This window comes from Jaculus jaculus, chromosome 12, assembly GCF_020740685.1.
Source record: "Jaculus jaculus isolate mJacJac1 chromosome 12, mJacJac1.mat.Y.cur, whole genome shotgun sequence".
Lineage (NCBI taxonomy): Eukaryota > Metazoa > Chordata > Mammalia > Rodentia > Dipodidae > Jaculus > Jaculus jaculus.
In genome coordinates this window covers 74,441,428-74,465,249 of record NC_059113.1, presented here as the reverse complement: position 1 = coordinate 74,465,249, position 23,822 = coordinate 74,441,428, and the positions used below count along the sequence as shown (strand labels likewise).

At 39.7% G+C, this 23,822-nt stretch overlaps 1 protein-coding gene across 2 annotated transcripts in view; it reads right to left on the bottom strand.

Moving 5' to 3' along the window:
- The window catches only part of Intu (inturned planar cell polarity protein), a 101,199-nt gene that overhangs the window by 59,742 nt on the left and 17,635 nt on the right, over nt 1-23,822 (bottom strand). For both annotated transcript variants that reach the window (XM_045131939.1, XM_045131940.1), the window contains exon 2: nt 13,962-14,500. In XM_045131939.1, the coding sequence (XP_044987874.1) occupies nt 13,962-14,500 (539 nt within the window). The remainder of the gene's footprint in view (nt 1-13,961; nt 14,501-23,822) is intronic.

The following is a 23,822-nucleotide window of genomic DNA, read 5'->3' as shown; positions in this document are numbered from 1 at the left end:
GATAAGAAACTAGTACAAGATTTTTTTTTAATTTTCAGAAGAATTTAATGATTCATCATTAAAACAACAGATCAGGAAATAAGACAAGTTTTGATCATGATATCCAGCACTACTACAAATGCATTTCTTTTTTTTTCTTTAGTATTTTTTTATTAGTTTTCTATTGTGCAAGTACAGGCAGTTTGGTACCATTATTAGGCTCATCCATGACCTACCCTCTCCCCTTTAGCCCCTCCTTTTTGAGGTATATGGGTCGTGCATTGTGGTGTTAGCCCACAGTTATTGGTATGATAAATGTCTCTGTATATCATGACCCAACATGTGGCTCTGACATTTCTTTCCACCCTCTCTTCTGCAAAATTTCCCTGAGCCATGTTAGGTTCATTTTTGGTCTGCTTCAGTGATGAGGTGTTGGGGACCTCTGGGGCTCTGGCTCTCTGATTTGGTAGGAGTTGATTTTTCTCCTGTTGGTCTCCTTTCCCCTTGTGCTGGTATCCGGTTCATCAGGAAAACAGCACCCTTGCTTGTTTTGCCAATTTTCCTTAGTTTCAGTCAGGGCCCTTTTGAGATATGATGGGGTGGCTCTCTCCTTAGGATCTGCATCTATCTGAAAATGAGAAGCAGATTCTCCAATGGAGAGTAAGGTAGCACCAGGTCAAATGAGATAACCCTTACTTTTTTTATAGAGAGTTTAATAGGTATAGGTCATCTTGTACCCAATGATTGATGGTAACTTGATATTGGTGAGTGGACTTATGTTTGGATATGGTTCTGACTTGTCTCCCAGTTCCAGCTATGGGTCTTGTACCACTGAGGGGATCAGTTAGCTGAATCAAGAGCAGTTGGTTCCCCACCATGGCTGTGTGCCACTACTGCATTTGTGTGGGCATCACAACAGCTTATTTGCTGCTACATAGGTTGGACCATGAGGTGCTAGGACAGATATTGGTCGTTTCCCCCAGTCGCCCATGTGGCACCTTTTGGCACTAGACACTGACTGTCTGGGGACTGACTCTCTCCTGGCTTCCAGCCATGCTGTTCAATTTTACCTGTCAGCTGCATATGGTGTCTTCAGCAATAGGGTCTTACCACTAACCTTTGGTGGCTCATCAAGTACTCTGAAAGAAATCTGTCATTCTTTTAGAAAACCTTGTAGGTTTCTCTGATCAAAAGCTCATTGTGAGAGACAGCCCCATGCTGGTACTGGGAGTTACAGGTCAGTGCCCCCTAAGAAAAGAGGGTAAAAGGTAACTAATATATAGGAGTTAGAGAGGCAAGAGAGAGGGAGAGGGAGAGGGAGGGAAGGAAGATGTACAGGATTTAGGTTAGACTTCATCCTACCCTCTCCAGTGTCTTGTGGCTCAGGTGTTTCCTGTAAGGGCCTGGTGAAGGTTCAGCCATTTGGTCTACCATTTAGAAAGTAGAATTTTAAGGTACCCTTACTGTTTGGGTCTAGATTAGTGCTTCCCACCTCTTCGATGCTCTCCTCTTCCTCCCCATCCCTCCGAGTGTCTATTCCATGAAATGCTTGCTGGGTATGTAAGGTATCTTGGGTACATTCAGGTTAGGTGCTGCAGATGAGTGAGACTATGGGGTGATTTTTTTTCTGTTATTGGGTAAGTTCACTGAGAATGATCTGTTCTAGGTTCAACCATTTTTCCTCAAATTTCTTTGTGTCAGTTTTTCTTACTGTTGTATAGAATTCCATAGTGTAGATATACCACATCTTAGTTATCCATTCTTCTAGTGATGGACATCTGGGTTGATTCCAGCTCTTAGCTATTACAAATTGAACCACTACAAACATGGTTGATCAGATCTCTCTGGCCTGTGGTTTGAAGGTTTTAAGGTAGATGCCCAGTAAGGGAATAATTGGGTCTGTTGGTATCTCTATAGTCAGCTTTTTCAGAAGTCTCCATACTGCTTTCCAAAGTGGTTGTACCATCATACATTCCCACCAACAGTGGATGAGTGTTCCTGCTTCTCCACAAACTCACCAGCATTTATTTTCATTTGATTTTTTGATGTTTGCTATTCTTATTGGAGTAAGGTAGAATCTCATAGTTGTTTTGATTTGCATTTCTCTGATGATTAGAGATGATGAACATTTTCTTAAGTGTGTGTTTGCTATTTATATTTCTTCCTCTGTGAACTGCCTGTTCATCTCTTTGCCCCATTTTGTGAGTGGGGTGTTTGTCTTCTTACTGTTTAGATTTTTGAGTTCTTTGTAGATTCTAGAGATTAGGCCTCTATCAGCTGGATAACCTGCAAATATTTTCTTCCATTCTGTGGGTAATCTATTGGTTTTGCTTATTGTATGCTTGCCTGTAAAGAAACTCTTCAGTTTTATATGATCCCATTGGTTGAGTGACTGTTTAAGATTGTGAGCTACTGGGGTTTTGTTCAGGAAGTCTTTTTCCATTCCTATATCATGGAAAGTACTTCTTAAATTTTATTCCAGTAGTATTTGAGTTTCTGGTCTTATATTGAGGTCTTCGACCCATTTGGATTTGAGTGTAGTGCATGGTGAAATGTGTGGATCAAGTTTCAGTTTCCTGCATGTGGTTATCCAGTTTGTCCAGCACAAGAAGATGCTGTCTTTTTTCCAGCCTATATTGTTTGGGCCTTTGTCGAATATCAAGTAGCTATCGTTGCTTGACCCAAAGTCAGGTCCTCAAGTCTATTCCATTGGTCTATACTCCGGTTTTTACGCCAGTACCATGCTGTTTTTATTACTATGGCTTTGTAATATAGCTTTAGATCAGGTATGGTGATGCCACCACAGGTATTTTTTCCTGAGGATATATTTGGATATGCAAGGCCTTCTGCCTTTCAATATGAAATTTGAGATCATTTTTTCTATGTCTGTGAAGAACACTGTGGGGTTTTTAATTGGAATAGCATTAAATCTATATATTGCCTTTGGTAGGATTGTCATCTTCACAATGTTAATTCTACCTATCCAGGAGCATGAGAGGTCTTTCCATTTTCTCAAGTCCTCCTCAATTTCTTTTTTGAGTGTTTTTACGTTTTCATTGTATAGATCTTGCACTTCCTTGGTTAATGTTATTCCAAGGTATTTTTTTTGTTGTTGTTGTTGTTGTTGCTATTGAAAATGGGACTATGTCCCTTATTTCTTTAGCTGTATCTTTCTCATTTGCATATAAACATGCTACGGATTTCTGTGCATTGATTTTGTATCCTGCTGCTTTGCTATAGGAGTTAATCAGCTTCAGGAGTTTTGGGATGGAGTCTCTCAGGTCTCTTACATATAAAATCTTGTCATCAGAAAATAGAGCTAACTTAAGTTCTTCCTTTCCAAATTGTATCCATTTTATTTCCTTCTCCTTCCTGTCTTATTGCTTGAGCTAAGACTTCCAGCACTATATTGAAAAGCAGAGGTGAGAGAAGACAACCCTGTCTTTTTCCTGATCTTAATGGGAATTCATCCAGTCTCTCTCCTAAATATTATTTGGGCCTTTGGAGCTTTGTATATTGCCTTTGTTAAGATATGTACCAACTATGCCAATTCTCTCCAATGTTCTGATCATGAAGTGATGTTGTATCTTGTCAAAGGCCTTTTCTGCATCTATTGAAATGATCATGTGGTTTTTATGTTTAAGCTTGTTTATGTGGTGTTATTACATTGAAAGATTTCTGTATGTTGAACCACCCTTGTGTTCCTGGGATAAATCCCACTTGGTCCAGGTGGATGATGCTTTTGATGTGTTGTTGGATTCGGTTTGTGAGTATTTTGTTCAGGATCTTTGCATCTAAGTTCATTAGGGAAATAGGCTGGTAGTTTTCTTTTCTTGTGGCATCTCTGCCTGGATTTAGAATTAGGGTGATACTAGCTTCATAAAATGAGTTCAGTAGCTTTCCCTGTTCTTCAATTGTGTGGCACAGTTTTAGGAAGATTGGTTTGAGTTCTTCCATGAAGGTTTGATAAAATTTGGCTGGGAATCCATCTGGTCCTGGACTCTTCTTTTTTGGGAGGTTTTTTATTACTTTTTCAATCTCCATGAGTGTGATGGGTTCATTGAGGTGGTTGATCTGCTCTGAGTTTAGCTTTGGTAGATGGCATGTATCCAGGAATTTATCCATCTACTCTACATTATCCAGTTTTGTGGAGTAGAGGTTTTTGAAATAAGTCCTGATGATTCTCCCAGTTTCACTTATGTCTGTTGTGATCGCTCCTTTTTCGTTTTGAATTTTGTTAATTTGAAGCCTCTCCTTTTTTTGCTTGATCAAATTGGCCAGGGGTTTGTCAATCTTCTTTATTTTTTCAAAGAACCAGCTCTTTGTTTTGTCAATTGCCTTAATTGTTTCCTTGGTTTCCAATTCATTAATTCTGTTCTGATTTTAATTATTTCTTTCCTTCTGGAGCTCTTTGGGTTGGATTTTACTTGTTTTACCAGTGCCTTTAGGTGGATGGTTAGGTTATTGATTTGGAATCTTTTTTTCTTTTTTATGAAGGCCTTGAGTGCTATGAATTTTCCCCTGAAGAATGCCTTCATTGTGTCCCATAAGTTTTGGTATGATGTGTCTCATTGTCATTCAATTCCAGGAATTTTGCAATTTCCTTTTTTATTTCATCCACTATTCATTTATTGTTTAAGAGTGTGCTATTCAGTTTCCAGGTGCCGTTGGGATTTTTGGGGGGGAGGTTGTTGTTGATTTCTAGCAATATAGCATTGTGATCTGATATCATGCAGGGAATTATGTCAATTTTCCTAAATATGTGGAGGGAGTCTTTGTGACCCAGTATATGGTCTATTTTAGAGAATGTTCCATGGGCTGCTGAGAAGAATGTGTAGTCTGTGGATTTGGGATGGAAAGTTCTGTAGATGTCTGTTAGGTCTAAGTGTTCTATGGTTTTGTTGAGCTCTCTTACTTCCCTGTTGAGTTTCTGTTTGGATGATCTGTCCATTACTGATAATGGTGTATTGAAGTCCCCAGCTATGATGGTGTTGGTGGTTATTTCTGTTTTATTGTCCAGTAAGTTTTGTTTTATGAACTGTGGTGTCCCTGTGTTTGGTGCATACAGATATGATTTTAACATCCTCTTGATGGATCATTTTCTTGATAAGTAGGAAGTGGCCTTCTTTGTGGTTTTTGATTATTTTTGGTTTGAAGTCTATTTTATCTGATATTAATATAGCTACACCTGCTTGTTTCTTATTCCCATTTGCTTGAAATATTGTCTTCCACCCCTTTACCCTGAGGGGGTTCTGTCTTTAGTGGTGAGGTGGGTTTCTTGAAGGCAACCGATGGAGGGGTCTAAGTTTTTGATCCATCCTATTAGCTTGTGTCTCTTGATGGGTGAATTTAAGCCATTAATATTTAGGGTAATGACTGTAAGATTTGATTTGATCCTGCCATATTGTGGTGGTAGATGTGTTTTGGTGTTTTCATGGGCTTTGAAGTTTTTTGTGTCTACTCTGGGTTTGGTTGTTGTGGTCTGCTTCTTGTAGGCATTTGAGTTTGGTTATTTGTTTCTTCCTTGTGGAGAATTTCCTGACATACTTTCTGTAGGTTTGGTTTTGTGTTCATGTAGTTGTAAAGCTGAATTTTGTCATGGAAAGTTTTTCTTTCACCATCTATTATGAGGGATACTTTTGCCGAGTAGAGTAGTTTAGGTTGGAATCCATAGGTTCTTAGACCTTGGAGAGTTTCACCCCAGGCCCTTCTAGCTTTCAGGGTTTCCATTGAGAAGTGTGAAGTAATTCTGATGGGGTTGCCTTTGAAAGTGGTGTGCTGTTTTTCCCTAGCTGCTTTTAGTATTTTCTCTTTTGTGTCAATGGTTAGAATCTTAATGATATGTCTTGGAGAGTTTCTCCTTTGGTCTAGTCTGTTTGGAGTTCTGCTGGCTTCTTCTACCTTTATGGGCTTTTCTTTTAAGAGACTGGGGAAGTTTTCTTCAATTATTTTGTTAAATAAGTTCTCCATGCCTTTGGTCTGAAATTCTTCTCCTTCTGGTATTCCAATGATTCTGATATTAGGACATTTAAGTGTATCCCACAATTCCCTCATGTTTTGTTCACTGGAACTTTTGAACTTACTGAAGTTTTTGAACTCTTGAACAGTTTCTTCCATCTTGTCTTCCAGATCAGAGTTTCTATTCTCTACTTTGCTGACTCTATTCTTGAGTGCCTCTAGAGAGTTTTGGACTTGTTCAATTATGTTTGCATTTTCTACTACTTTTCTATGTATCATTTCCATTTTTCTGTCAAGCTCCCTTTTCATATCATTTTCTGATTTTCTTGATGATTCTTGGAATTCATCCTTGCATTTCTTTATGTCTTCATTTAGTATGGCCTGCTGATTTTTAAGGTTCTTCTTTTTTTCACTCTCTCTCAACTCCCTTAATTCTCTTTGAAGTCCTTCCAATATCTTACCAATTTTTTCTAGCTTAGTGATGGTAGCATCCACATGATTATCGGTCCTTTGTTGCTTTCCTGCAAGTTCTATCAGTAGGTTGGTCAAGGTTGCATTTCTCATAGCTTCAATTTGATGTTCTGATCCTGATGGTTCGTCTGTGTTTTGGTTAGATGCATTATTCATTGTAGGACTAGGTGATCTAACTGGATTTTCTTGCATTTGATTTTTCATGTTATTTCTTTTGTGCTGTGGTCTGCCCATGATAGTGTATAGGCACATAGGTGGGTGGATCAGCATGTGCTCTAGTGCAATGGGAATCTGAGGCAGCCTGAGGCAGTTGCCAAGCAGCCTGCGCTTTGGCTCCCACTTGCCAGAGCCGCCTATCTACTGCCTGACAGGGGCACTAAAGTTGCCTGAATTCTCAAGTGGTAATATGCCAAAGCTGCCTGTATTTGAGCTTGGAGGGGGACCGAGGTACCAAGGCCTGAAGCAGCCCAAACTCTGGTTGGGAACACTGGAACCAGGAAGTAGTCTGTGTTCCCCCATCTCAGGATAATGGGGGCTGGCTGGGAAGGTACCTGAACTGGCACAAGCCAGAGACACTGTCTGGGTTTGTGTGGCAGTTGCTGTAGGACTGGACTCACTGAATGAGCAGTGGCAGGAGCAGTAATGTGGGCAAATGTGCAGAGCAGTTTAAGCTTCCACAGTGGTGGCGATCCACGGCCGGGCACAACAGTGGGGTGCTGGACAGGGCATGGCGGTGGTGCGAGGGACTGCAGGGGGTGCCAGAAGGGGCGTAGGACCACGTGCGGGGCGGCAGCAGGGCACAGGACAGGGTACAGGATGGCAACAGGGCACGGGATGGGACGCGGGACAGGGCGCAGGACGGTGGTGGGACGCAGCGCAGGACCGTATGCAGGAGGGTGACGGGGCACAGGATGACATGGAAGGCAGTGGGGCGTGGGACGGGGCGCGAGATATGGCACGGGATGGCGCAACAGCTATTTGGTGAAATGGGTGGTCTACCCACCCGATCCGCGATTCCCTGATTTCTCCCCTTCGGAGCCCCCCAGAAAACCCTTAATTTCTTGCCTTTTCTTCCCCAGGATTTGCAGGGCAGCTAGACGGTAGCCATCTTGGCTGGAATTTCTCATTTCTTTAGTACAAGAATTTTTAAAAATTATTTCTTATTTATATATTTGCAAACAGAGAAAGACAGGCAAAAAGAAAGAGAGGGAGAGAATAGGTGTGTCAGGACCTTTAGCCATTGCAAATGAACTCTAGATGTATTGTCACCTGTGTATCTGGCTTTATGTGGTACTGAGGAATTGAATTCAGGTTTTTAGACTTTTCAGGAAGTGCCCTAACCACTGAACTATCTCTCCAGCCCAACTGGGTTTTTTCTGTTTTATTTACTTCTTTTTTTTTTTTTTTTTTTTTTTTTTTGCCCAAGGTAGGGTCTTGCTGTAGCCTAGGCTGAATTGAAATTCACTAAGTTCACTATGTAGTCTCATGCTGGTCTTGAACTCATAGTGATCCTCCTACCTCTGCCTCCTGAGTGCTGGAACTAAAGGCATATACCACCATGCCCAGCTAGTGCAAGATTTTTGTTTCTCATTAAATTATAAAATAGTGTTCTAGGTCTAGTACGATGGCTCACAGTTTTAAAAAGGTACTTGTTTGCTAAGTCTGGCAGCCTGAGTTTGATTCCCCAGTACCCATGTAAAGCCAGTTGTATAAAGTGGCATATACATCTTAAATTTGTCTGTAGCGGCAACAGGCCCTGATACCCATTTTCATTCTTTATGTCTCTCACGCAAATCAATAAAAAATATTTTAAAACATAGTGTTCTAGAAAAGTTAGTAAAATTATTGATGGTCCTATTACTGTAGTTATGATTACTTATACAAATTAAATTTAGTCTTTACTAGTTCACCCAAACAACACATAAAGGATTTTTATCCTTTTGTTGCAGTCAGCTCCATGCTGGGCAAGCACCTGACAAGAAGCAGCCTGTGGGAGGAAAGGGCTTATTGCAGGTTTACAAAATCCAGAGCAACACCATTAATGACAGAATCAGTTGGCTCCTTTCCAGACCTTTATAACAGAAAGACAACATCAAACAGCCAGCAAGCACCAAACAACCAGAACACCAGCAGCCAGACTCCAAACTCTATACACACCTATATATACACCCAAACTCTATACACACCTTAGGGCTGCACTTGAGCTTTGCTCCCAATGACATACCTCTTCCCCAGTATGGCTATACCACTAGAGACTTAAGCTTCAAGTCTGAGTCTATGTGCCATACATTCAAACTACCACACCTTTTACTTTTTATTTTTATTGTTTGCTTTTTGGTTTTTCGAGGTAGGGTCTCACTGTAGCTCAGGCTGACCTGGAATTCATTATGTAGCCTCAGGGTGGCCTTGAACTCATGGCGATACTCCTACCTCTGCCTTCTGAATGCTGGGATTAAAGGCATGCACCACCACATATGGCTTCATGCTTTTTTAAAAAATATTTTTTTAAGTTACTTTTTTATTTGAGAGAGAGAGAGAGAGAGAGAATATGGGCATGCCAGGGCCTCTAGCCACTGCAAACGAACCCAAGATGCATGCGCTACTTTGGGCAACTGGCTTTCATGAGTACTGGGAATTGAACCTGGGTCCTTAGGCTTCGCAGGCAAGTGCCTTAACTGCTAAGCCATCTTTCCATCTCTCATGCTATTTTATATAATTTTTAATATCACCTATGGTTACTGAATAGGTTTGGCATAATCTGTGTGTTAAATTTTTCTTTAAAAAATTTTGGGGGCTGGTGAGATGGCTCAGCAGTTAGAGGCACTTGCTACACAAGCATAAGGGCCTAAGAGGGCCCAATTTTCCCTGAGTTTGATTTCCTGGCATTCACTTAAACATCTGGGCATGGCTCCTGAATTTGTAACATCAGTCCTGCAGGGAGTGGAGACTGGAGAATCACTAGGGCTTGCTGGTCATCCAGTCTAACCAAAAATGGCAGCTCTAGGTTCAGTGAGTCTCTGTTCTCAAAAAACAAGTGGAAAGGTGATGGAGAACACTCAATATTTTCCTCTGGTCTCTACACTTGTGTGTATCTGCACATACATGTGCATACACTATATGTATATGTACACATACACCACACACACACACACACACACACACACACACACACACACATACACATACACTCATACAATGTGTGCTTTATAGTCAGAAATATTTTTGAGATGTAACATTCAATTCATAAGAGTATATCTGATGATTTTGATGTATTATGTGCCTACTTAACTGCCCCAAGACTCAGCATTTTTGGTGCCCAGAAGGCACTGTATGACATCCTCACAATCAGTTAACATTCCTTCTCAACTCAATCTGAAAGCCTTCTATCCACAGAGTTTATTTTTCTTATTCTTTAACTTTTTTTTGTATGTGTGGTATGTATATGCATGCATGGTGCATGCATGCTTGGATGTCTTCAGATTGTGTGTATCTGGAGGCTAGAAGTTGACATTGGGGGTGTTTATTACTGTCAGTCTTATTCTTAGACAAAGGATCTCTCACTGGACCCCAATCTATGGTTTTGGCTAAACTAGGCAGCCAACAAGTCTGAGATATTCCCTATCTCTGTTTCCCCAGCTCTGGGATTATTAAGCCTAGCACTTATGTGGGTGATGTGGAATCAAACCTAGGCATTGTGCTTGCACAATGGCAAGCACTTTAATATGCAGGCACTTTACTTACTATCCTTCTCCCTTTGTTCTGCAACTTTATGTAAATGGAAATAAGCAGTTTAAACTCTCATGTCTTTAGCTCAAGTCATGTCTGTGAGTAGAATCCATGTTCTTGTCTGACTGGGTGGTCTATATTTTCACTACTGATTTGTGATTCTTTTTATAAAAGCCCTCTGACTCTTACAATGATGTCACTTTTGAAAAACCAGAGTTCTTGATTTTAGTGTACAATTACTTTATTTTGTGACTAGTGATGTTTAGTAAATGTTTTTCTTGGGTCTTGAAGATGTCCTTCCATATCATCTTTCAAAAGTGGGATTGTGGGCTGGAGAGATGGCTTAGCGGTTAAGCGCTTGCCTGTGAAGCCTAAGGACCCCGGTTCGAGGCTCGGTTCCCCAGGTCCCACGTTACCCAGATGCACAAGGGGGCGCACGCGTCTGGAGTTCGTTTGCAGAGGCTAGAAGCCCTGGCGCGCCCATTCTCTCTCTCTCTCTCTCCCTCTATCTGTCTTTCTCTCTGTGTCTGTCACTCTCAAATAAATAAATAAAAATTAAAAAAAAATTAAAAAAAAAGTGGGATTGTTCTGTCAACTTCAGATGTACATTGTTCTGAAAATTTGATATTTATGTCTGGTATGAAATAGGGTCAAATCTCTTGGATTTTCTCCCATATGGAAACTTTCTGAGACATTGGTCCTTACTTGCAAGCTTTCTGTTATCAGGATAAATTACAAAGACAAATATATGTCTTTCTTGGAGGGAGAAAATAATGATATGCTTCTTGACACATAGTAAGCACCCAATAGGTTTGTTGAATGAATAAATGAATGACAATCATTGAGATTATTATTTGACACTTATAGCTGATGCCATACTGTAACATGTATAGTAAATCATATGTTTCCTTTTAGTGTAGGTTCAGAGAGGAAGTATACAAACAGCAAGTCAAGTGAGAATTCTTCAAGAATTAATGAGCAGAAGTTCTCTTCCTCCATATAATTCAATCTCTTTGCTCCACATTAGGTTTCAGGAGAAGTGGGTAGACAGAATCATAGAGATTCATCTAAACACAATCAGTGTAGATGTCTAAGCTAAGTAGAGAGAGTGCATTACTGGAGTTTCCCACAGGCTGGGGAGCTGGCTTGGCACAGGCACTTGTTTGGAGCTTCCTATCATGTGAGGGGCTAAAACCATGGTGGTCAGCAAACAATCAGGCAGGATTTCTGTGACTAGACTTCTTGGTTATCTTTAGCACTAAAAGGACAAACACCCACATGTGGTAATTTGGATATGAAATGTCCCCCATAGTCTCAAGTGTTTGTGGTTAAACCTCCTACTCAGTCCCCAACTGAGGAAGCCTTTAGGAGGCAGAGCCTTGCTACAGGAGGTGTCACTGGGAGCAAAAGTTGAGGTTGATTAGTCCAGCCCACAGGATGTTGACAACCAGCTCACAGCTTGCTTTTGCTTCCCCTTACCCACCTTTCTCACTATGTTATAAAGTGGTAAGCAGGAAGCCATGCTTTCTTCACCATGAAGAAACTTCCCCTGAAATAAATCCTTTCTTCCCATGAACTGCTTCTGGTTGGGTGTCTGTCCTAGTAGCAACAGGCTAACTGCTATACCATCACTTTATAACAAAAAAATCAGAAGTGGAAAGTATGCATTCATTCCCACTCCAGTGATTACTGCTACACAACAAATCATTCAGAACTTTGTGTCTTAAGACAACAGTTATTTATTATTTCTCCTGGCTCTGGGCTCAGCTGAGGTTCTCCCTGGGTGTTCCTCATGCAGGCATAGCAAGAATGCGGTTGGGGCTGAGTCTTCTGGAATGTTCTTCACTCATGTCTGGTGGAGGGTGGCAGATAGGTTGTACTGGTTAGATCACAATTCCTGGTCTCTTCTCATAGCCTGGCTTTCCTCATAGAATGATAAATGGGTTCCAAGAATAAGTACTTCCAGAGGAACCATGCAGAATATTAGCCCCAAGTATGATCCAATCTATTAAATCACATAGCACCTCTTAACCTGTGGTCATATGCCTACTGGGATGGTTTATTTCTGGTTGTCAATTTGACAGGATTTAGAACCACCATGGAAACATATTTCTTGCCATGTCTATAAGGGAGTTTCTAGATTAGATTTCTTGAGATGGGAGGAATTACTCAACTGGTGGCACCACCCCAGGTCTTAGGTTCCTGGACGGTATAAAACAGAGAAAGCTAGTTGAGAAACCAGCATTCATTGTTATACTCCCTCCTGTCTGATGTGATGATTTAACATTGGTGGCCTGCTCTTGGCAATTTTTCCCCTCCATGATGGACTCTACTGCCTGGAACTGTAAGTTGAATTAAACCCTTTCCTTCTATAAGCTGCTTCTGGTCAGGTATTTTGTCCCTGCAATGCTACACAGAACTAGTACTGGGAGTGGAGCTACTGCTGGGATAAACTTGACCATGTGGTTCTTCAACTTCCAGAACTGGCTTTCAGGAAGAATTTGGAATTTTGGACTAGAGAAGCTTCACAATGCTGAAAGCAGAGCTTAATGGGATGTTCTAGTGGGAGTCTGAAAGACCAGAAAGCTGAGAACTGTGGACTATGTAGGCTAGACTTCCAAGATTGCAGGGTAGAAAAAGAATTTTATTGGAATCTAGGCTAGAGGTAGTTCATGTGATATTCTGGCTGAATATTTTGTCAAAGTAACTGATATACCCACCAAGATTCAAATTCACAAGCATAGCTCTCCTTGGGTGGACCCATGTCTCATTGTTAAAAGACAATGTGGAGATCTTGTTTCAATCATTTTGGAACTCACATTTGGCACAAATGCCCTTCCTACAAGATTCCGTGGGACTTGGTAAAGATCTGTCATGATGTTTATACCACTGTGTGAAGCTGAATGCCTATTTATGACCTATCTCTTCCAATATAATATGAGCTTCTTTATAGGAATATTCAGACCATTAGTCTTTGGGTTTCTGGCACTTTCTAGATGTTCAAACATGCTTCTGTTCAATCAATGAACAAACATGAAATTTAGAATTCAAGTCAGACACAGCTAAAACTATCCCTAAAATATCTACAAAAGTTCCTCTGTCTAAATCTCTTAAGCTGAATCAACTTAAAGACAAGCAACTTTAGAATTTTTTATAAGTATTAAGTTTCATTAATAATCTGTTTTTACTTTTGATTAATCTGCCTTTAAGTAACAAAATTATAATTAATTTACATATCATATCAAATGTCTTACAAATTATCAGTAATACAAAATGTTCATCTTAAAAATATATGCTCAATAGCTTGTGAGTTTGTTTTTCTCTTAAAATTGGCTAGATATTTTATGACAAATACCCTTACTGGGACATTTATGTATTACACCACTGTTGCTAAGTGTGCCAAATGAAACAGTTTAAAACTATTCCAAGGACTTGGTGTACTCAAGTGCAAACATACAATTTAGAAGTATTTTTATTCATGAATTATATATTTTTTGCATCATGTCATTGGATATAGCCACTCAAGCCTAAATTATCACTATATAATCAACTGTCTTTTCCTTGTCAGCAAATATAACCAAAATGAAATAAAATTATATAATTCAAAACTTGAAAATTAGTTAGTGGCTTGAATAAGGCACACATGTATTCAGCACTCTGACATGTTTACTGTAAGAACACTGCCTTGGGATTCCCCCATTAGCAATAATTCCATACAGTACTATATACTCATCAGTCCTTAGTCTGTTTCATATCACATCCTTTCCCGTGCATCATTAACTGTGCACCTCTGTAAACAAGGACACATGCTCAGCAGCAGAACCTACCGATTAGTACCTGGCCACTCTTCATTGCAGATCCTCCGGGCAACAGGCCATGCACCACAAGTCTCTCCCCATCACTCTGCTTCCCACTTCTTCTCCAGCTCCACTTAGTCTGATGGATAATTCCAACAAGTACTTCCAGAAGTTTGAGCTGCTCTCTGGCTTTGGTGACAGTGAGATTTTTTGGGTTTACATAAACAGTCACGTCTTTATACCTCTGATGGACAGTCACTCCTATCTTTGGGTTGAGCTGATGCTTTAGAATGGATACTGGCCCATCGTTGTTGCTGCTTTTCTTATGGTAGCGCTTGGGTAAAAGTTTTTTACTTTTTAAAATTCTGGTAAACCGCTTGAGCTTGGGTTCATGCTTTTTTCTTTCTTTGTAATCATCTTCTTCAATGATAATCTCATTTTCACTGAACCTTACGTGGTTCACAGTTGGTGTTTCAGGAAGGAGACTTTCTTCCTCACCTTCACTCAATTCCAAATAAAACAGCTCTCCATTTCTCTGCACACTATCCAGCCATTCTGGCTCCAGATCACTATGGAAGAGAGAAAAAGGCATTGGAATGGCAGTCCAACCAAAGAAAGCAGCTTTATCTTCTTGTGGGGAATGGGGAAGATGACAGGGAGTGAGGATAGGGGGTGGGAGAGGATCAAGATTTGCAGACACTTTCTTCTTTAAAATGTTTTGTACTTCTTTGGAGAATATGAATATGAGTATGAATGGTGTGTGCAATGGCCTCTTGCCACTGCAAACAAACTCCAGTTGCATGTACCACTTTGTGCATCTGGCTTTAAGTGGGTACTGGTGAATCAAACTTGAGCTATCATGTTTTGCAAGCAAGTATCTTTAACTGCTGAGCCATCTCTCTGTCCCTCTTAGACCCTTTCAAAAAGTCCTTATCAGTTTTAATTTCTTGTACACACCAATACTATCTCCTATAGAGTGTATTTTATAGTGTTTTGAAGAATGAGGGAGAAGGATTCAAACAGGCACAGTAATAGAAAAGAAAACCAATAAAAATACAATCCATGATGGCAGGGGAAAATGGTGGCATGAGCAGTGGGTAGATATCACCTCCTTGCCAACATCAGGTGGACAACATTAGCAGGAGAGTGTGCCAAGTCCTGGCAAGAGGAAACTAGCTATAATGTGTATAAGCCCACCCCCAACTATATACTGCCTCCAGGAGGCATTAATTCTCAAATCTCCATCAGCTGGGAACCTAGCATTCAGAAACATCTAAGTTTATGAGGAACACCTGAATCAAACCACCACACTGGGTTATATAGTGAATTCCAGGCTAACCTGGGCTACAGGGAAAAACTTTGTCTCAGGAAAACAAAAGAACAATAAAAAATGAGCTGGGCATGGTGGCACATGCCTTTAATCCAAGCACTTAGAAGGCAGATGTAGGAGGATTACTATGAATTCAGGGCTAGCCTGAGACTACATAGTAAATTCCATGGCAACTTGGCCTAGAGCGAGATCCTACCTTATAAAAACAGAACAATAAAAAAACTAGTGTTTGGGCTGGAGAGATGGCTTAGCAGTTAAGGTGCTTGCCTGTGAAGCCTAAGGACCCAGGTTCAATTCCCCAGTACCCACATAAGCCAGATGCACAAGGTAGTGCATGCATCTGCAGTTCATTTGCAGTGGCTAGTAGCCCTGGTGTGCCCATTTTCTCTCTGTCTCTCTCTCTTTCAAATAAATAAATAAATAAATAATAAAACTAGTGTAGTACAAAGCTCCATGTTACTGGGACAAACATCCAACTAAACACACTTTTTGGGAGGAAGGAATTTATTTGAAACTTACAGATCCAGGGGAAGTCCATCAATAGTGGAAGAAGCTGCTTATTTCCATACATCCAAGCAGAGAGAAAGCAAAGCCAAACAGCCAGCAAACACCATAAGCAACAAGGTGGCACCCACCAGAGCTCACAGTCTCTTTATACCTTTGGGCTGGAATCAGCTCTACCCCCAAACACACCTTTGGGCTGGACCCCAGGATCCACTCACAGTGACACTTTTTCCAGCCAGGTGGCTGAAGACCCAAATTAAAAGCTTAATAAAATACTTACGTCTATGGGAAAGACACATTCACATTCAAAGCACCACATTTTGCCCCTGACCCCACAGACTTTTGATTATATCACAATATAAATTATATCCAGCCCAAGTTCAAAGGTCCTTATAGTCTTTACCAACTTTAACACTGTTCCAAAGTTCCAAGACTTTAAAAATTTTTTTTTAATTTTATTTATTTATTTGAAGGCAATGGAGAGAGAGAGAGAGAGAGAGAGAGAGAGAGAGAGAGAGAGAGAGAATGGGTGCGCCAGGGTCTCCAGCCACTGCAAATGAATTCCAGACGCGTGCGGCCCCTTGTGCATCTGGCTAACGTGGGTCCTGGGGAATTGAGCCTCGAACCGGGGTCCTTAGGCTTCACAGGCAACCACTTAACCGCTAAGCCATCTCTCCAGCTCCAAAGTTCCAAGTCTTATTTGAGATTCAAGACTGTCTCTTAAGTGTGAAATCAAAATAAGTTATATATTACTAACACATAATGGCACAGAAGAAACATTTCTATTGCTATAAGGCATAAAAAGGAGAGTAAATCAATATAAAGTCAATATCCATCAGGGAGACAACAAACATCTGCAGTTCAAGTCTAACATCCATAACCAGGGAAAACAGTCTCTGGAATTCGAATTCAGTCCCTCCAGCTGGCTGAGTGGCTGGAGAAAATATCTATCCCAAGATAACAACATTCCATAGTAGTCTTTACATAGATCTGATATATCCAAAACATCTTTGGGACTCCACTGCAATCCATGGTCCATCTTCTGCAATATACACTGGCCTTTTCAGCCTTCAATATAGGAATGTCTCTGTACTTTCTTTCCTGTTCTCTCTAAATCTCTTTCATGTTTTTTCCAGGCCCACCACAGGGCCTCAAACTGTGCGGATGTCTCAATTTTCCTTCCCTTGGTTTGGCACTTTCCCAAATAAACAATAATTTAATTTGAAAAAACAAAAAGAGTTTGCATTCCTTCTCTTTCAATCATTCCTGGGTGGAATTCACTTCCCATATCTTTTCCATTGTTTCAATGTAAAGCAGTTGGCTCACATAATGGTGGTAATCTACTTGACAATAGCAGCCTCAGTTACCTAAAAGCAGTTTCTGTGCCAGTAACTATAAACTGGCTTAAATTTTTCCTGTGATAAACTATACATCTTTCAGTTCTGTATCTTTTGCCAAGCATACCAGTATATATATATATATATTTAAATATTTTATTTATTTATTTGAGAGAGAGGCAGACAGAAATAAAGAGAGAGAACGGGCATGCCAAGGTACCCAGCCACTGCAAACAAACTCCAGACACATGCACCACCTTGTGCATCTGGCTTACATGGGACCTAGGGAACTGAACCAAGGCCCTTTGGCTTTGCAGGCAAATACCTTAACCACTAAGCCATCTCCTCAGCCCCAGTCTATTATTTTTAAACTAAACCTTGATCAAGCTCTTTGGACATGGGCAGCAGGATGCAGTCAGCCTTTATGCCAGTAGTCCAGTTCCAAAAAATTCACTGCTATCTTTCCTTCCCCTTCGAAGGTTTTTAAGTTAACACAATTCTCTCTGCACTTCACATTTTTAAAATCTTAACAGAATAGTCCCTAAAATTAGGCTTATGACTATACAATTTCTGTAGTTACAAGTACCAAATCCATCAACATTCCTCCAGCACGGAAGTTTCAATAGATGAAAGTCCACATGGTCAGATTGATCTCAGCAAGACCTCACTCTAATGGTAACACATTCTGTCACAGTCAGCTTCACATAGCTGGAACAAACATCCAACCAAACATAGTTTATGGGAGTAAGGGATTTATTTCAAGCTTACAGATCCAGGGAAAGTCCATCTATGGTGGAAGAAGCTGCTTACTTCCATACATCCAAGCAGAGAGAAAACAAAACCAAACAGCCAGCAAACACCAAAAGCAGCAAGCCAGCACCCACCAGACCTCATACAGCTCTCTACACATCTCTGGTCTGCAATCATATTTGACCCAAACACATCTTTGGGCTGTGGATTCAATTGGAAACCCAGGATCCAATGCTCCCAGTGATAGCTTTTCTAACCAGGTGTCTGGAGACCCAAATTACAAGCTTAATAAAACATCTGAGTATATGGGGGAGATACATTCACATTCAAAGCACCACAACTAATTTAGCCATTTTGAAGTCATTGTTCACTTTAGACAATTTTGCTAGATAAGAATTTATATTAGCCATGATTATGTAATTACACCCATAGAAGCAAGCCATGTAGAAACCATACATAAAACCACCCAAGACTTCCGGATAAGATGGCGGCACAGGAACCACACCAAAGCAGCCTAGGGGACAAAAAGCCAAAAACAAATCAAAACAAAATAAATGCAGCAAAATACACTCTTCTACAAAAAAGTGAGGTGTATAAGAAATTATCAACTATAGCAAAGAAGTAGGAGAGATTCAGAGTGTCTAGATCCAACAGAAGCAGCAGAAGTGGCTACAGTGGTAGAGGCACCAGGTCCGTGGGGCCATAGCCAGTAGGCTTGGCCTGAGATGCAGGAAAAAAGCCAGGTAAAGGAGGTTCTTTACTCACAAACTCAAGAAACATGAAAGGAGGACAGCAGGGAAGAACAGAGGAGCAGCTAGTGAGGAAGAAGATCATGTGGACCAGGGGGAGAACTAGAACCACTAATCACAGCCTCCCCTCCCCCACCACCAGCACATGCACCAATGAGCACCAGAGACCTGAGGAAGAGAGCTCACCTGCACAGCACCTGACACCCAGCACAGGTGACCAGAGCAGTGATCTAGTGACCCAGCCAGCCTACCTGAGCCAACAGTGCAGCAAAGAAGGATCCAAGCAGAAGTGTGGCATAACTGAGATCAAAACAATCCCAAAAGATAACTGTGACATCTCAGGTCAGTACCCACCATATAAGCCTGGTATATAGGCTTGAATCAGAAGCGCTAATTGTACCTTCCATGTCAGAATAAGTTATATGTTAAATCTGATGGATGGTGGGATTTGGTATTCTTAAATAAACTACATCTGCGGCTTGTCATTTGTTGCTTCCTGATTTATAGTGCCTTTGTTTCCTCTTCTGTTGTTCATTAGGGAAGGGTCTCACTTGGTCAAAAGCTGACTTGGAACACTCAACAGATCAGAAATCTTAGCCTCCTAAGACATGGCTAGGGGTGTGGGGCAACACACATCCTAAAGGATGTGACTTTGTTAGAGAATCTGGTTGTCATAATACCTATTCCTACATAAATATACTGTGCTGTTTTTCACTGAATGTGTACATTGTTTAGTTAAATTTTAGAATCTGCCTGTATTTTGCTTCACTCAGCTTACTTTAATACTCTCATAATAGGCAAACCCATCATCTAGGGTCACTTTTGTAGATACTCTGAGAGTCTTAAGAGCTACACCTAGCACCTTAAGCTCCTACCCTGAAGATATATAACATCAGATTGACTGATACATCTAATAATAGTGCAGATAATTAGAAAATCTAAGCATTAAATTAATCCAAGATGCAAAACTATGTACATTATAACACAAGAAACACAAAAAATCAAGACAATATAAATCCACAAAAAAGTATTAATGCATCAGAAATGACCTCCAGTGAGAATGAGTTAGAGGAAATGCCTGAAAAAGATTTCAAGAGAATGAACATAAATATGTTCAAGGAAATTAAAGAGGAAATAAAGGACTCAAACAGGAGATCAAAGGAATCAAAGAAAATACAGGAAGCCAATTTAATGAAATAAGGAGATCAATATAAGATATAAATAAGGAAATAGAAATAATAAAGAAAAACCAGTCAGAATTACTAGCAATGAAGAACAGTCAATGAAATAAAAAAACTCTGTAGAAAATCTCACCAGTAGAATGGATGAAAGAGGGACAGAATATCTAAACTAGAAGACCAGTTGGCAGATCTAATACAGTCCAACAAAGAGAAAGACAAACTAATAGAAAAGTATGAATGGGAATTTCAAGATATTTGGGACACTATGAAAAGATCTAACATAAGAATTCAGGGTATAGTAGAAGGAGAAGAATTTCACTCCAAAGGCATTTTCAACAAAATCATAGAAGAAAACTTCCAAATTGGGAAAGAGATGCCAATGCAGATACAGGAATCCTTTAAAACACCAAACAGACAAATCTGGAAAGAACATCCCCTCGTCATATGCTGGGCTCCCCTGGTGGGTAGTGCTGGGGGAGGATGAGGCTGCTGGTTCTTCCCAAGGGGTTGAGGAGGAGAGTGGATATCAATGGCCAGGAACAAAACCACCAAGCCATGAGTCTCATCATAGCAGGAACTCACTTTATTGTTACAGGCGGTTGTTTATATAATGTTGAGAATGAAGGCAGGGATTTTAGGATGGGGTGAGGTGTATGGGCCAATAGCATACTGTGACCTCTGAGATGATTGGTTCTAACTCTAACTTCCTGTGCGGAAGTAGCAGGCCAGAGGCCATTTGGCCCCCTGCTAAGTCATAGGTGGCCAGAGGCAGTTTGCCAAACTTTAGCTAGGCTCAGGAAGTTCCACTAGGCCTCAACTCTGGGCCTCTCAAGGCCCAATAGCCATATTATAATTAAATTACCAAACATACAAACCAAAAAAATATGTTGAAAGCAGTTAGAGAAAAATTTAGTCACATACAAAGGCAAGCCCACCAGGATCACAGCAGGTTACTCAACACAAACTTTAAAAGCCAGAAAGGCTTGGAATTATGTATTTCAACTTCTAAAGGGTAACAACTGTCAAAGGTTACTTTATCCTGAAAAGCTATTCAGTCAAGTAGATATGGAAATAAGGACATCCACAACAAAATCAGGCTAAAGGAATATTTGCAGACAAAACCAGCTCTACGGAAAATACTTGAAAGGATCCTTCATGCTGAAGAGAAAGAAAAGTACACATATAAGGAAACTAGAAAAAAACAAACCATACTCAAATAATAATTCCAAAGGTAAAACCAGAAGAACTACAAAACAAAAAAAAATGGAAAAAATAAACACATGCCTTTCAATAATATCTCTTAATATCAATGGCCTCAAAGCCCTGACCAAAAGACATAGGTTTGCAGATTGGGTTAAAAAGCAGGATACTTCCATTTGTTGCCTCCAAGAAACTTACCTTTCTACAAAGGATGGACACTATCTTAGGGTGAAAGGTTGGAAAACAGTGTTTCAAGCAAATGGGCCTAGAAATCAAGCAGGGGTTGCTATCCTAATATCTGACAAAGTAGACTTCAGTCCAACATTAGTTAGGAAAGATAAGGAAGGTCACTTTATATTAATTCTAACAGGAGAACATTACAATCCTAAATATATATGCACCTAACATGGGAGCTCCAAATTCATCAAACAAACTCTATTAGAAATAAGGTCACATATAACACCAAACACAATTGTAATGGGCGACTTCAACATCCCATTCTAATCAATTGACAGGTCATCCTGGCAAAAAATAAACAGAGAGGCATCTGGGTTAAGTGAGGTCATAGAACAAATGGACCTAACAGATATATACAGGACATTCCATCAAAATGCTGCAGAATATACATTCTTTTCAGCAGCACATGAAACATTCTCTAAATTAGACCATATATTAGGACACAAAGCAAATCTTAACAAATACAGGAAAATTGATATAACTCCTTGCACTCTATCTGATCACAAAGGGATCAAACTAACTACAAATCAATAGCAAGAAAAGCTATAGAACATACACAAAATCCTGGAAACAAAACAAAAAACAAAAAAAAAATGATGAATGGGTCAATGAAGAAATCAAGAAGAAAATAAAAAAACTCATAGAGTAAAATGATAATGAGAACACAACTTACCAAAACCTTTGGGACATAATAATGACAGTCCTAAGAGGGAAATTCATAGCTTTAAGTGCCTATATTATGAAATTAGAAAGGTCGAAAGTAAACAACTTAATGCTTCACCTTAAAACCTTGGAAAAAGAAGAACAAGGCAAACTGAAAATCAGTAAGTGGAAAGAAATAATAAAGATTAGGACAGAAATTAATGAAATAGAACCCCCCCCCCAAAAGTCCAAAGAATCAATGAAACAAAGAGTTGGTTCTTTGAAAGGATAAACAAGGTTGATAAACCCTTAGCAAATCTGACCAAAAGAAAGAGAGAAGAGACACATATTAATGAAATTAGAAATGACAAAGGCAACATCACAACAGATACCAGAGAAATTTAAAAAATCATAGGACATGCTATAAGAACATATACTCCACTAAGTTTGAAACTCTGAAAGAAATGGATGATTTCCTTGATTTATATGACCTACCTAAATTAAATCAAGATGAAATTAGCCACCTATGACAAGTGAGGAGATCCAAGCAGTTATCAAAAATCTCCCAACTAAAAAAAGTCCAACACCAGATGGATTCACTGGTGAGTTTTACCAGACCTTCATGGAAGAACTAACACCAATGCTTCTTAAACTTTTCCAATAAGTAGAAAAAGAAGGAATCCTACCAAACTCCTTCTACAAAGCCAGTATCACCCTGATACCAACACCAAGCAAAGATAGAACAAAAAAAGAAAGTTATAGACCAATCTCCCTCATGAATATAGATGTAAAAATTCTCAACAAAATATTGGCAAACAGAATACAAGAATATATCAGAAAGATCATTCACCCTGACCAAGTAGGCTTCAACCCAGAGATGAAACATAATACATTATATAAATGGTCTGAAGGATAAAAATTACATGATTATCTCATTAGATGCAGAGAAAGCATTTAACAAAATCCAACATCCTTTCATGATGCAAGTTCTACAGAGACTGGGAACAGAAGGAACATACCTTAAAATAATAAAGGCTATTTATGACAAGCCTACAGCTAACATATTACTAAATGGAGATAAACTTGAAGCTTTTCCACTAAAATCAGGAACAAGACAAGGGTGTCCACTGTCCCCACTTTTATTTAATATAGTAGTGGAAGTCTTAGCCATAGCAATAAGGTAGGAGACAACCATAAAAGGGATACAAATTGGAAAGGAAGAGATTAAGTTATCATTATTTGCAGATAACATGATTCTGTACACAAAGGACCCTAAAGACTCTACCAGCAATCTTTTAGAGCTTATAAACCCCTACAGCCATGTAGCAGGATACAAAATAAACACACAGAAATCAGTAGCCTTCCTATATGTTAACAACAAACACACAGAGGATGAAATCAGAGAGTCACTCCCATTCACAGTTGCATCAATAATAATAATAATAATAAAGTACCTTAGAGTAAACCACAAGTAAACTTTAAAAAAACTCAAGCAAGAAATTGCAGAACACAGTAGGAAATGGAAAAACATTCCTTGTTCCTGGATAGGAAGAATTAATATTGTGAAAATGGCAATCTTACCAAAAGCAATCTATACATTCAATGCAATCCCCATCAAAATCACAATGGCATTATTTATGGAAATAGAAAAAAATCCAAAAATTTATTTGGAAGCACAAAATATTTTGAGTATCTAAAACAATTTTGAGCAACAAAAATAAGGTTGGTGGTATCACCACACCTGATTTTAACCTATACTACAAAGCCACAGTAACAAAAACAGCATGGTACTGGCACAAAAACAGACATGTAGATCAATGGAACAGAACAGAGGACCCATATGTAAGCCTGGGTAGCTATGGCCACCTGATATTTGACAAAAATGCCAAAGATACTCATTGGAGCAAAGACAGCCTTTTCAGGACATTGTGCTGGGAAAACTGGATATGTATCTAGAAGGA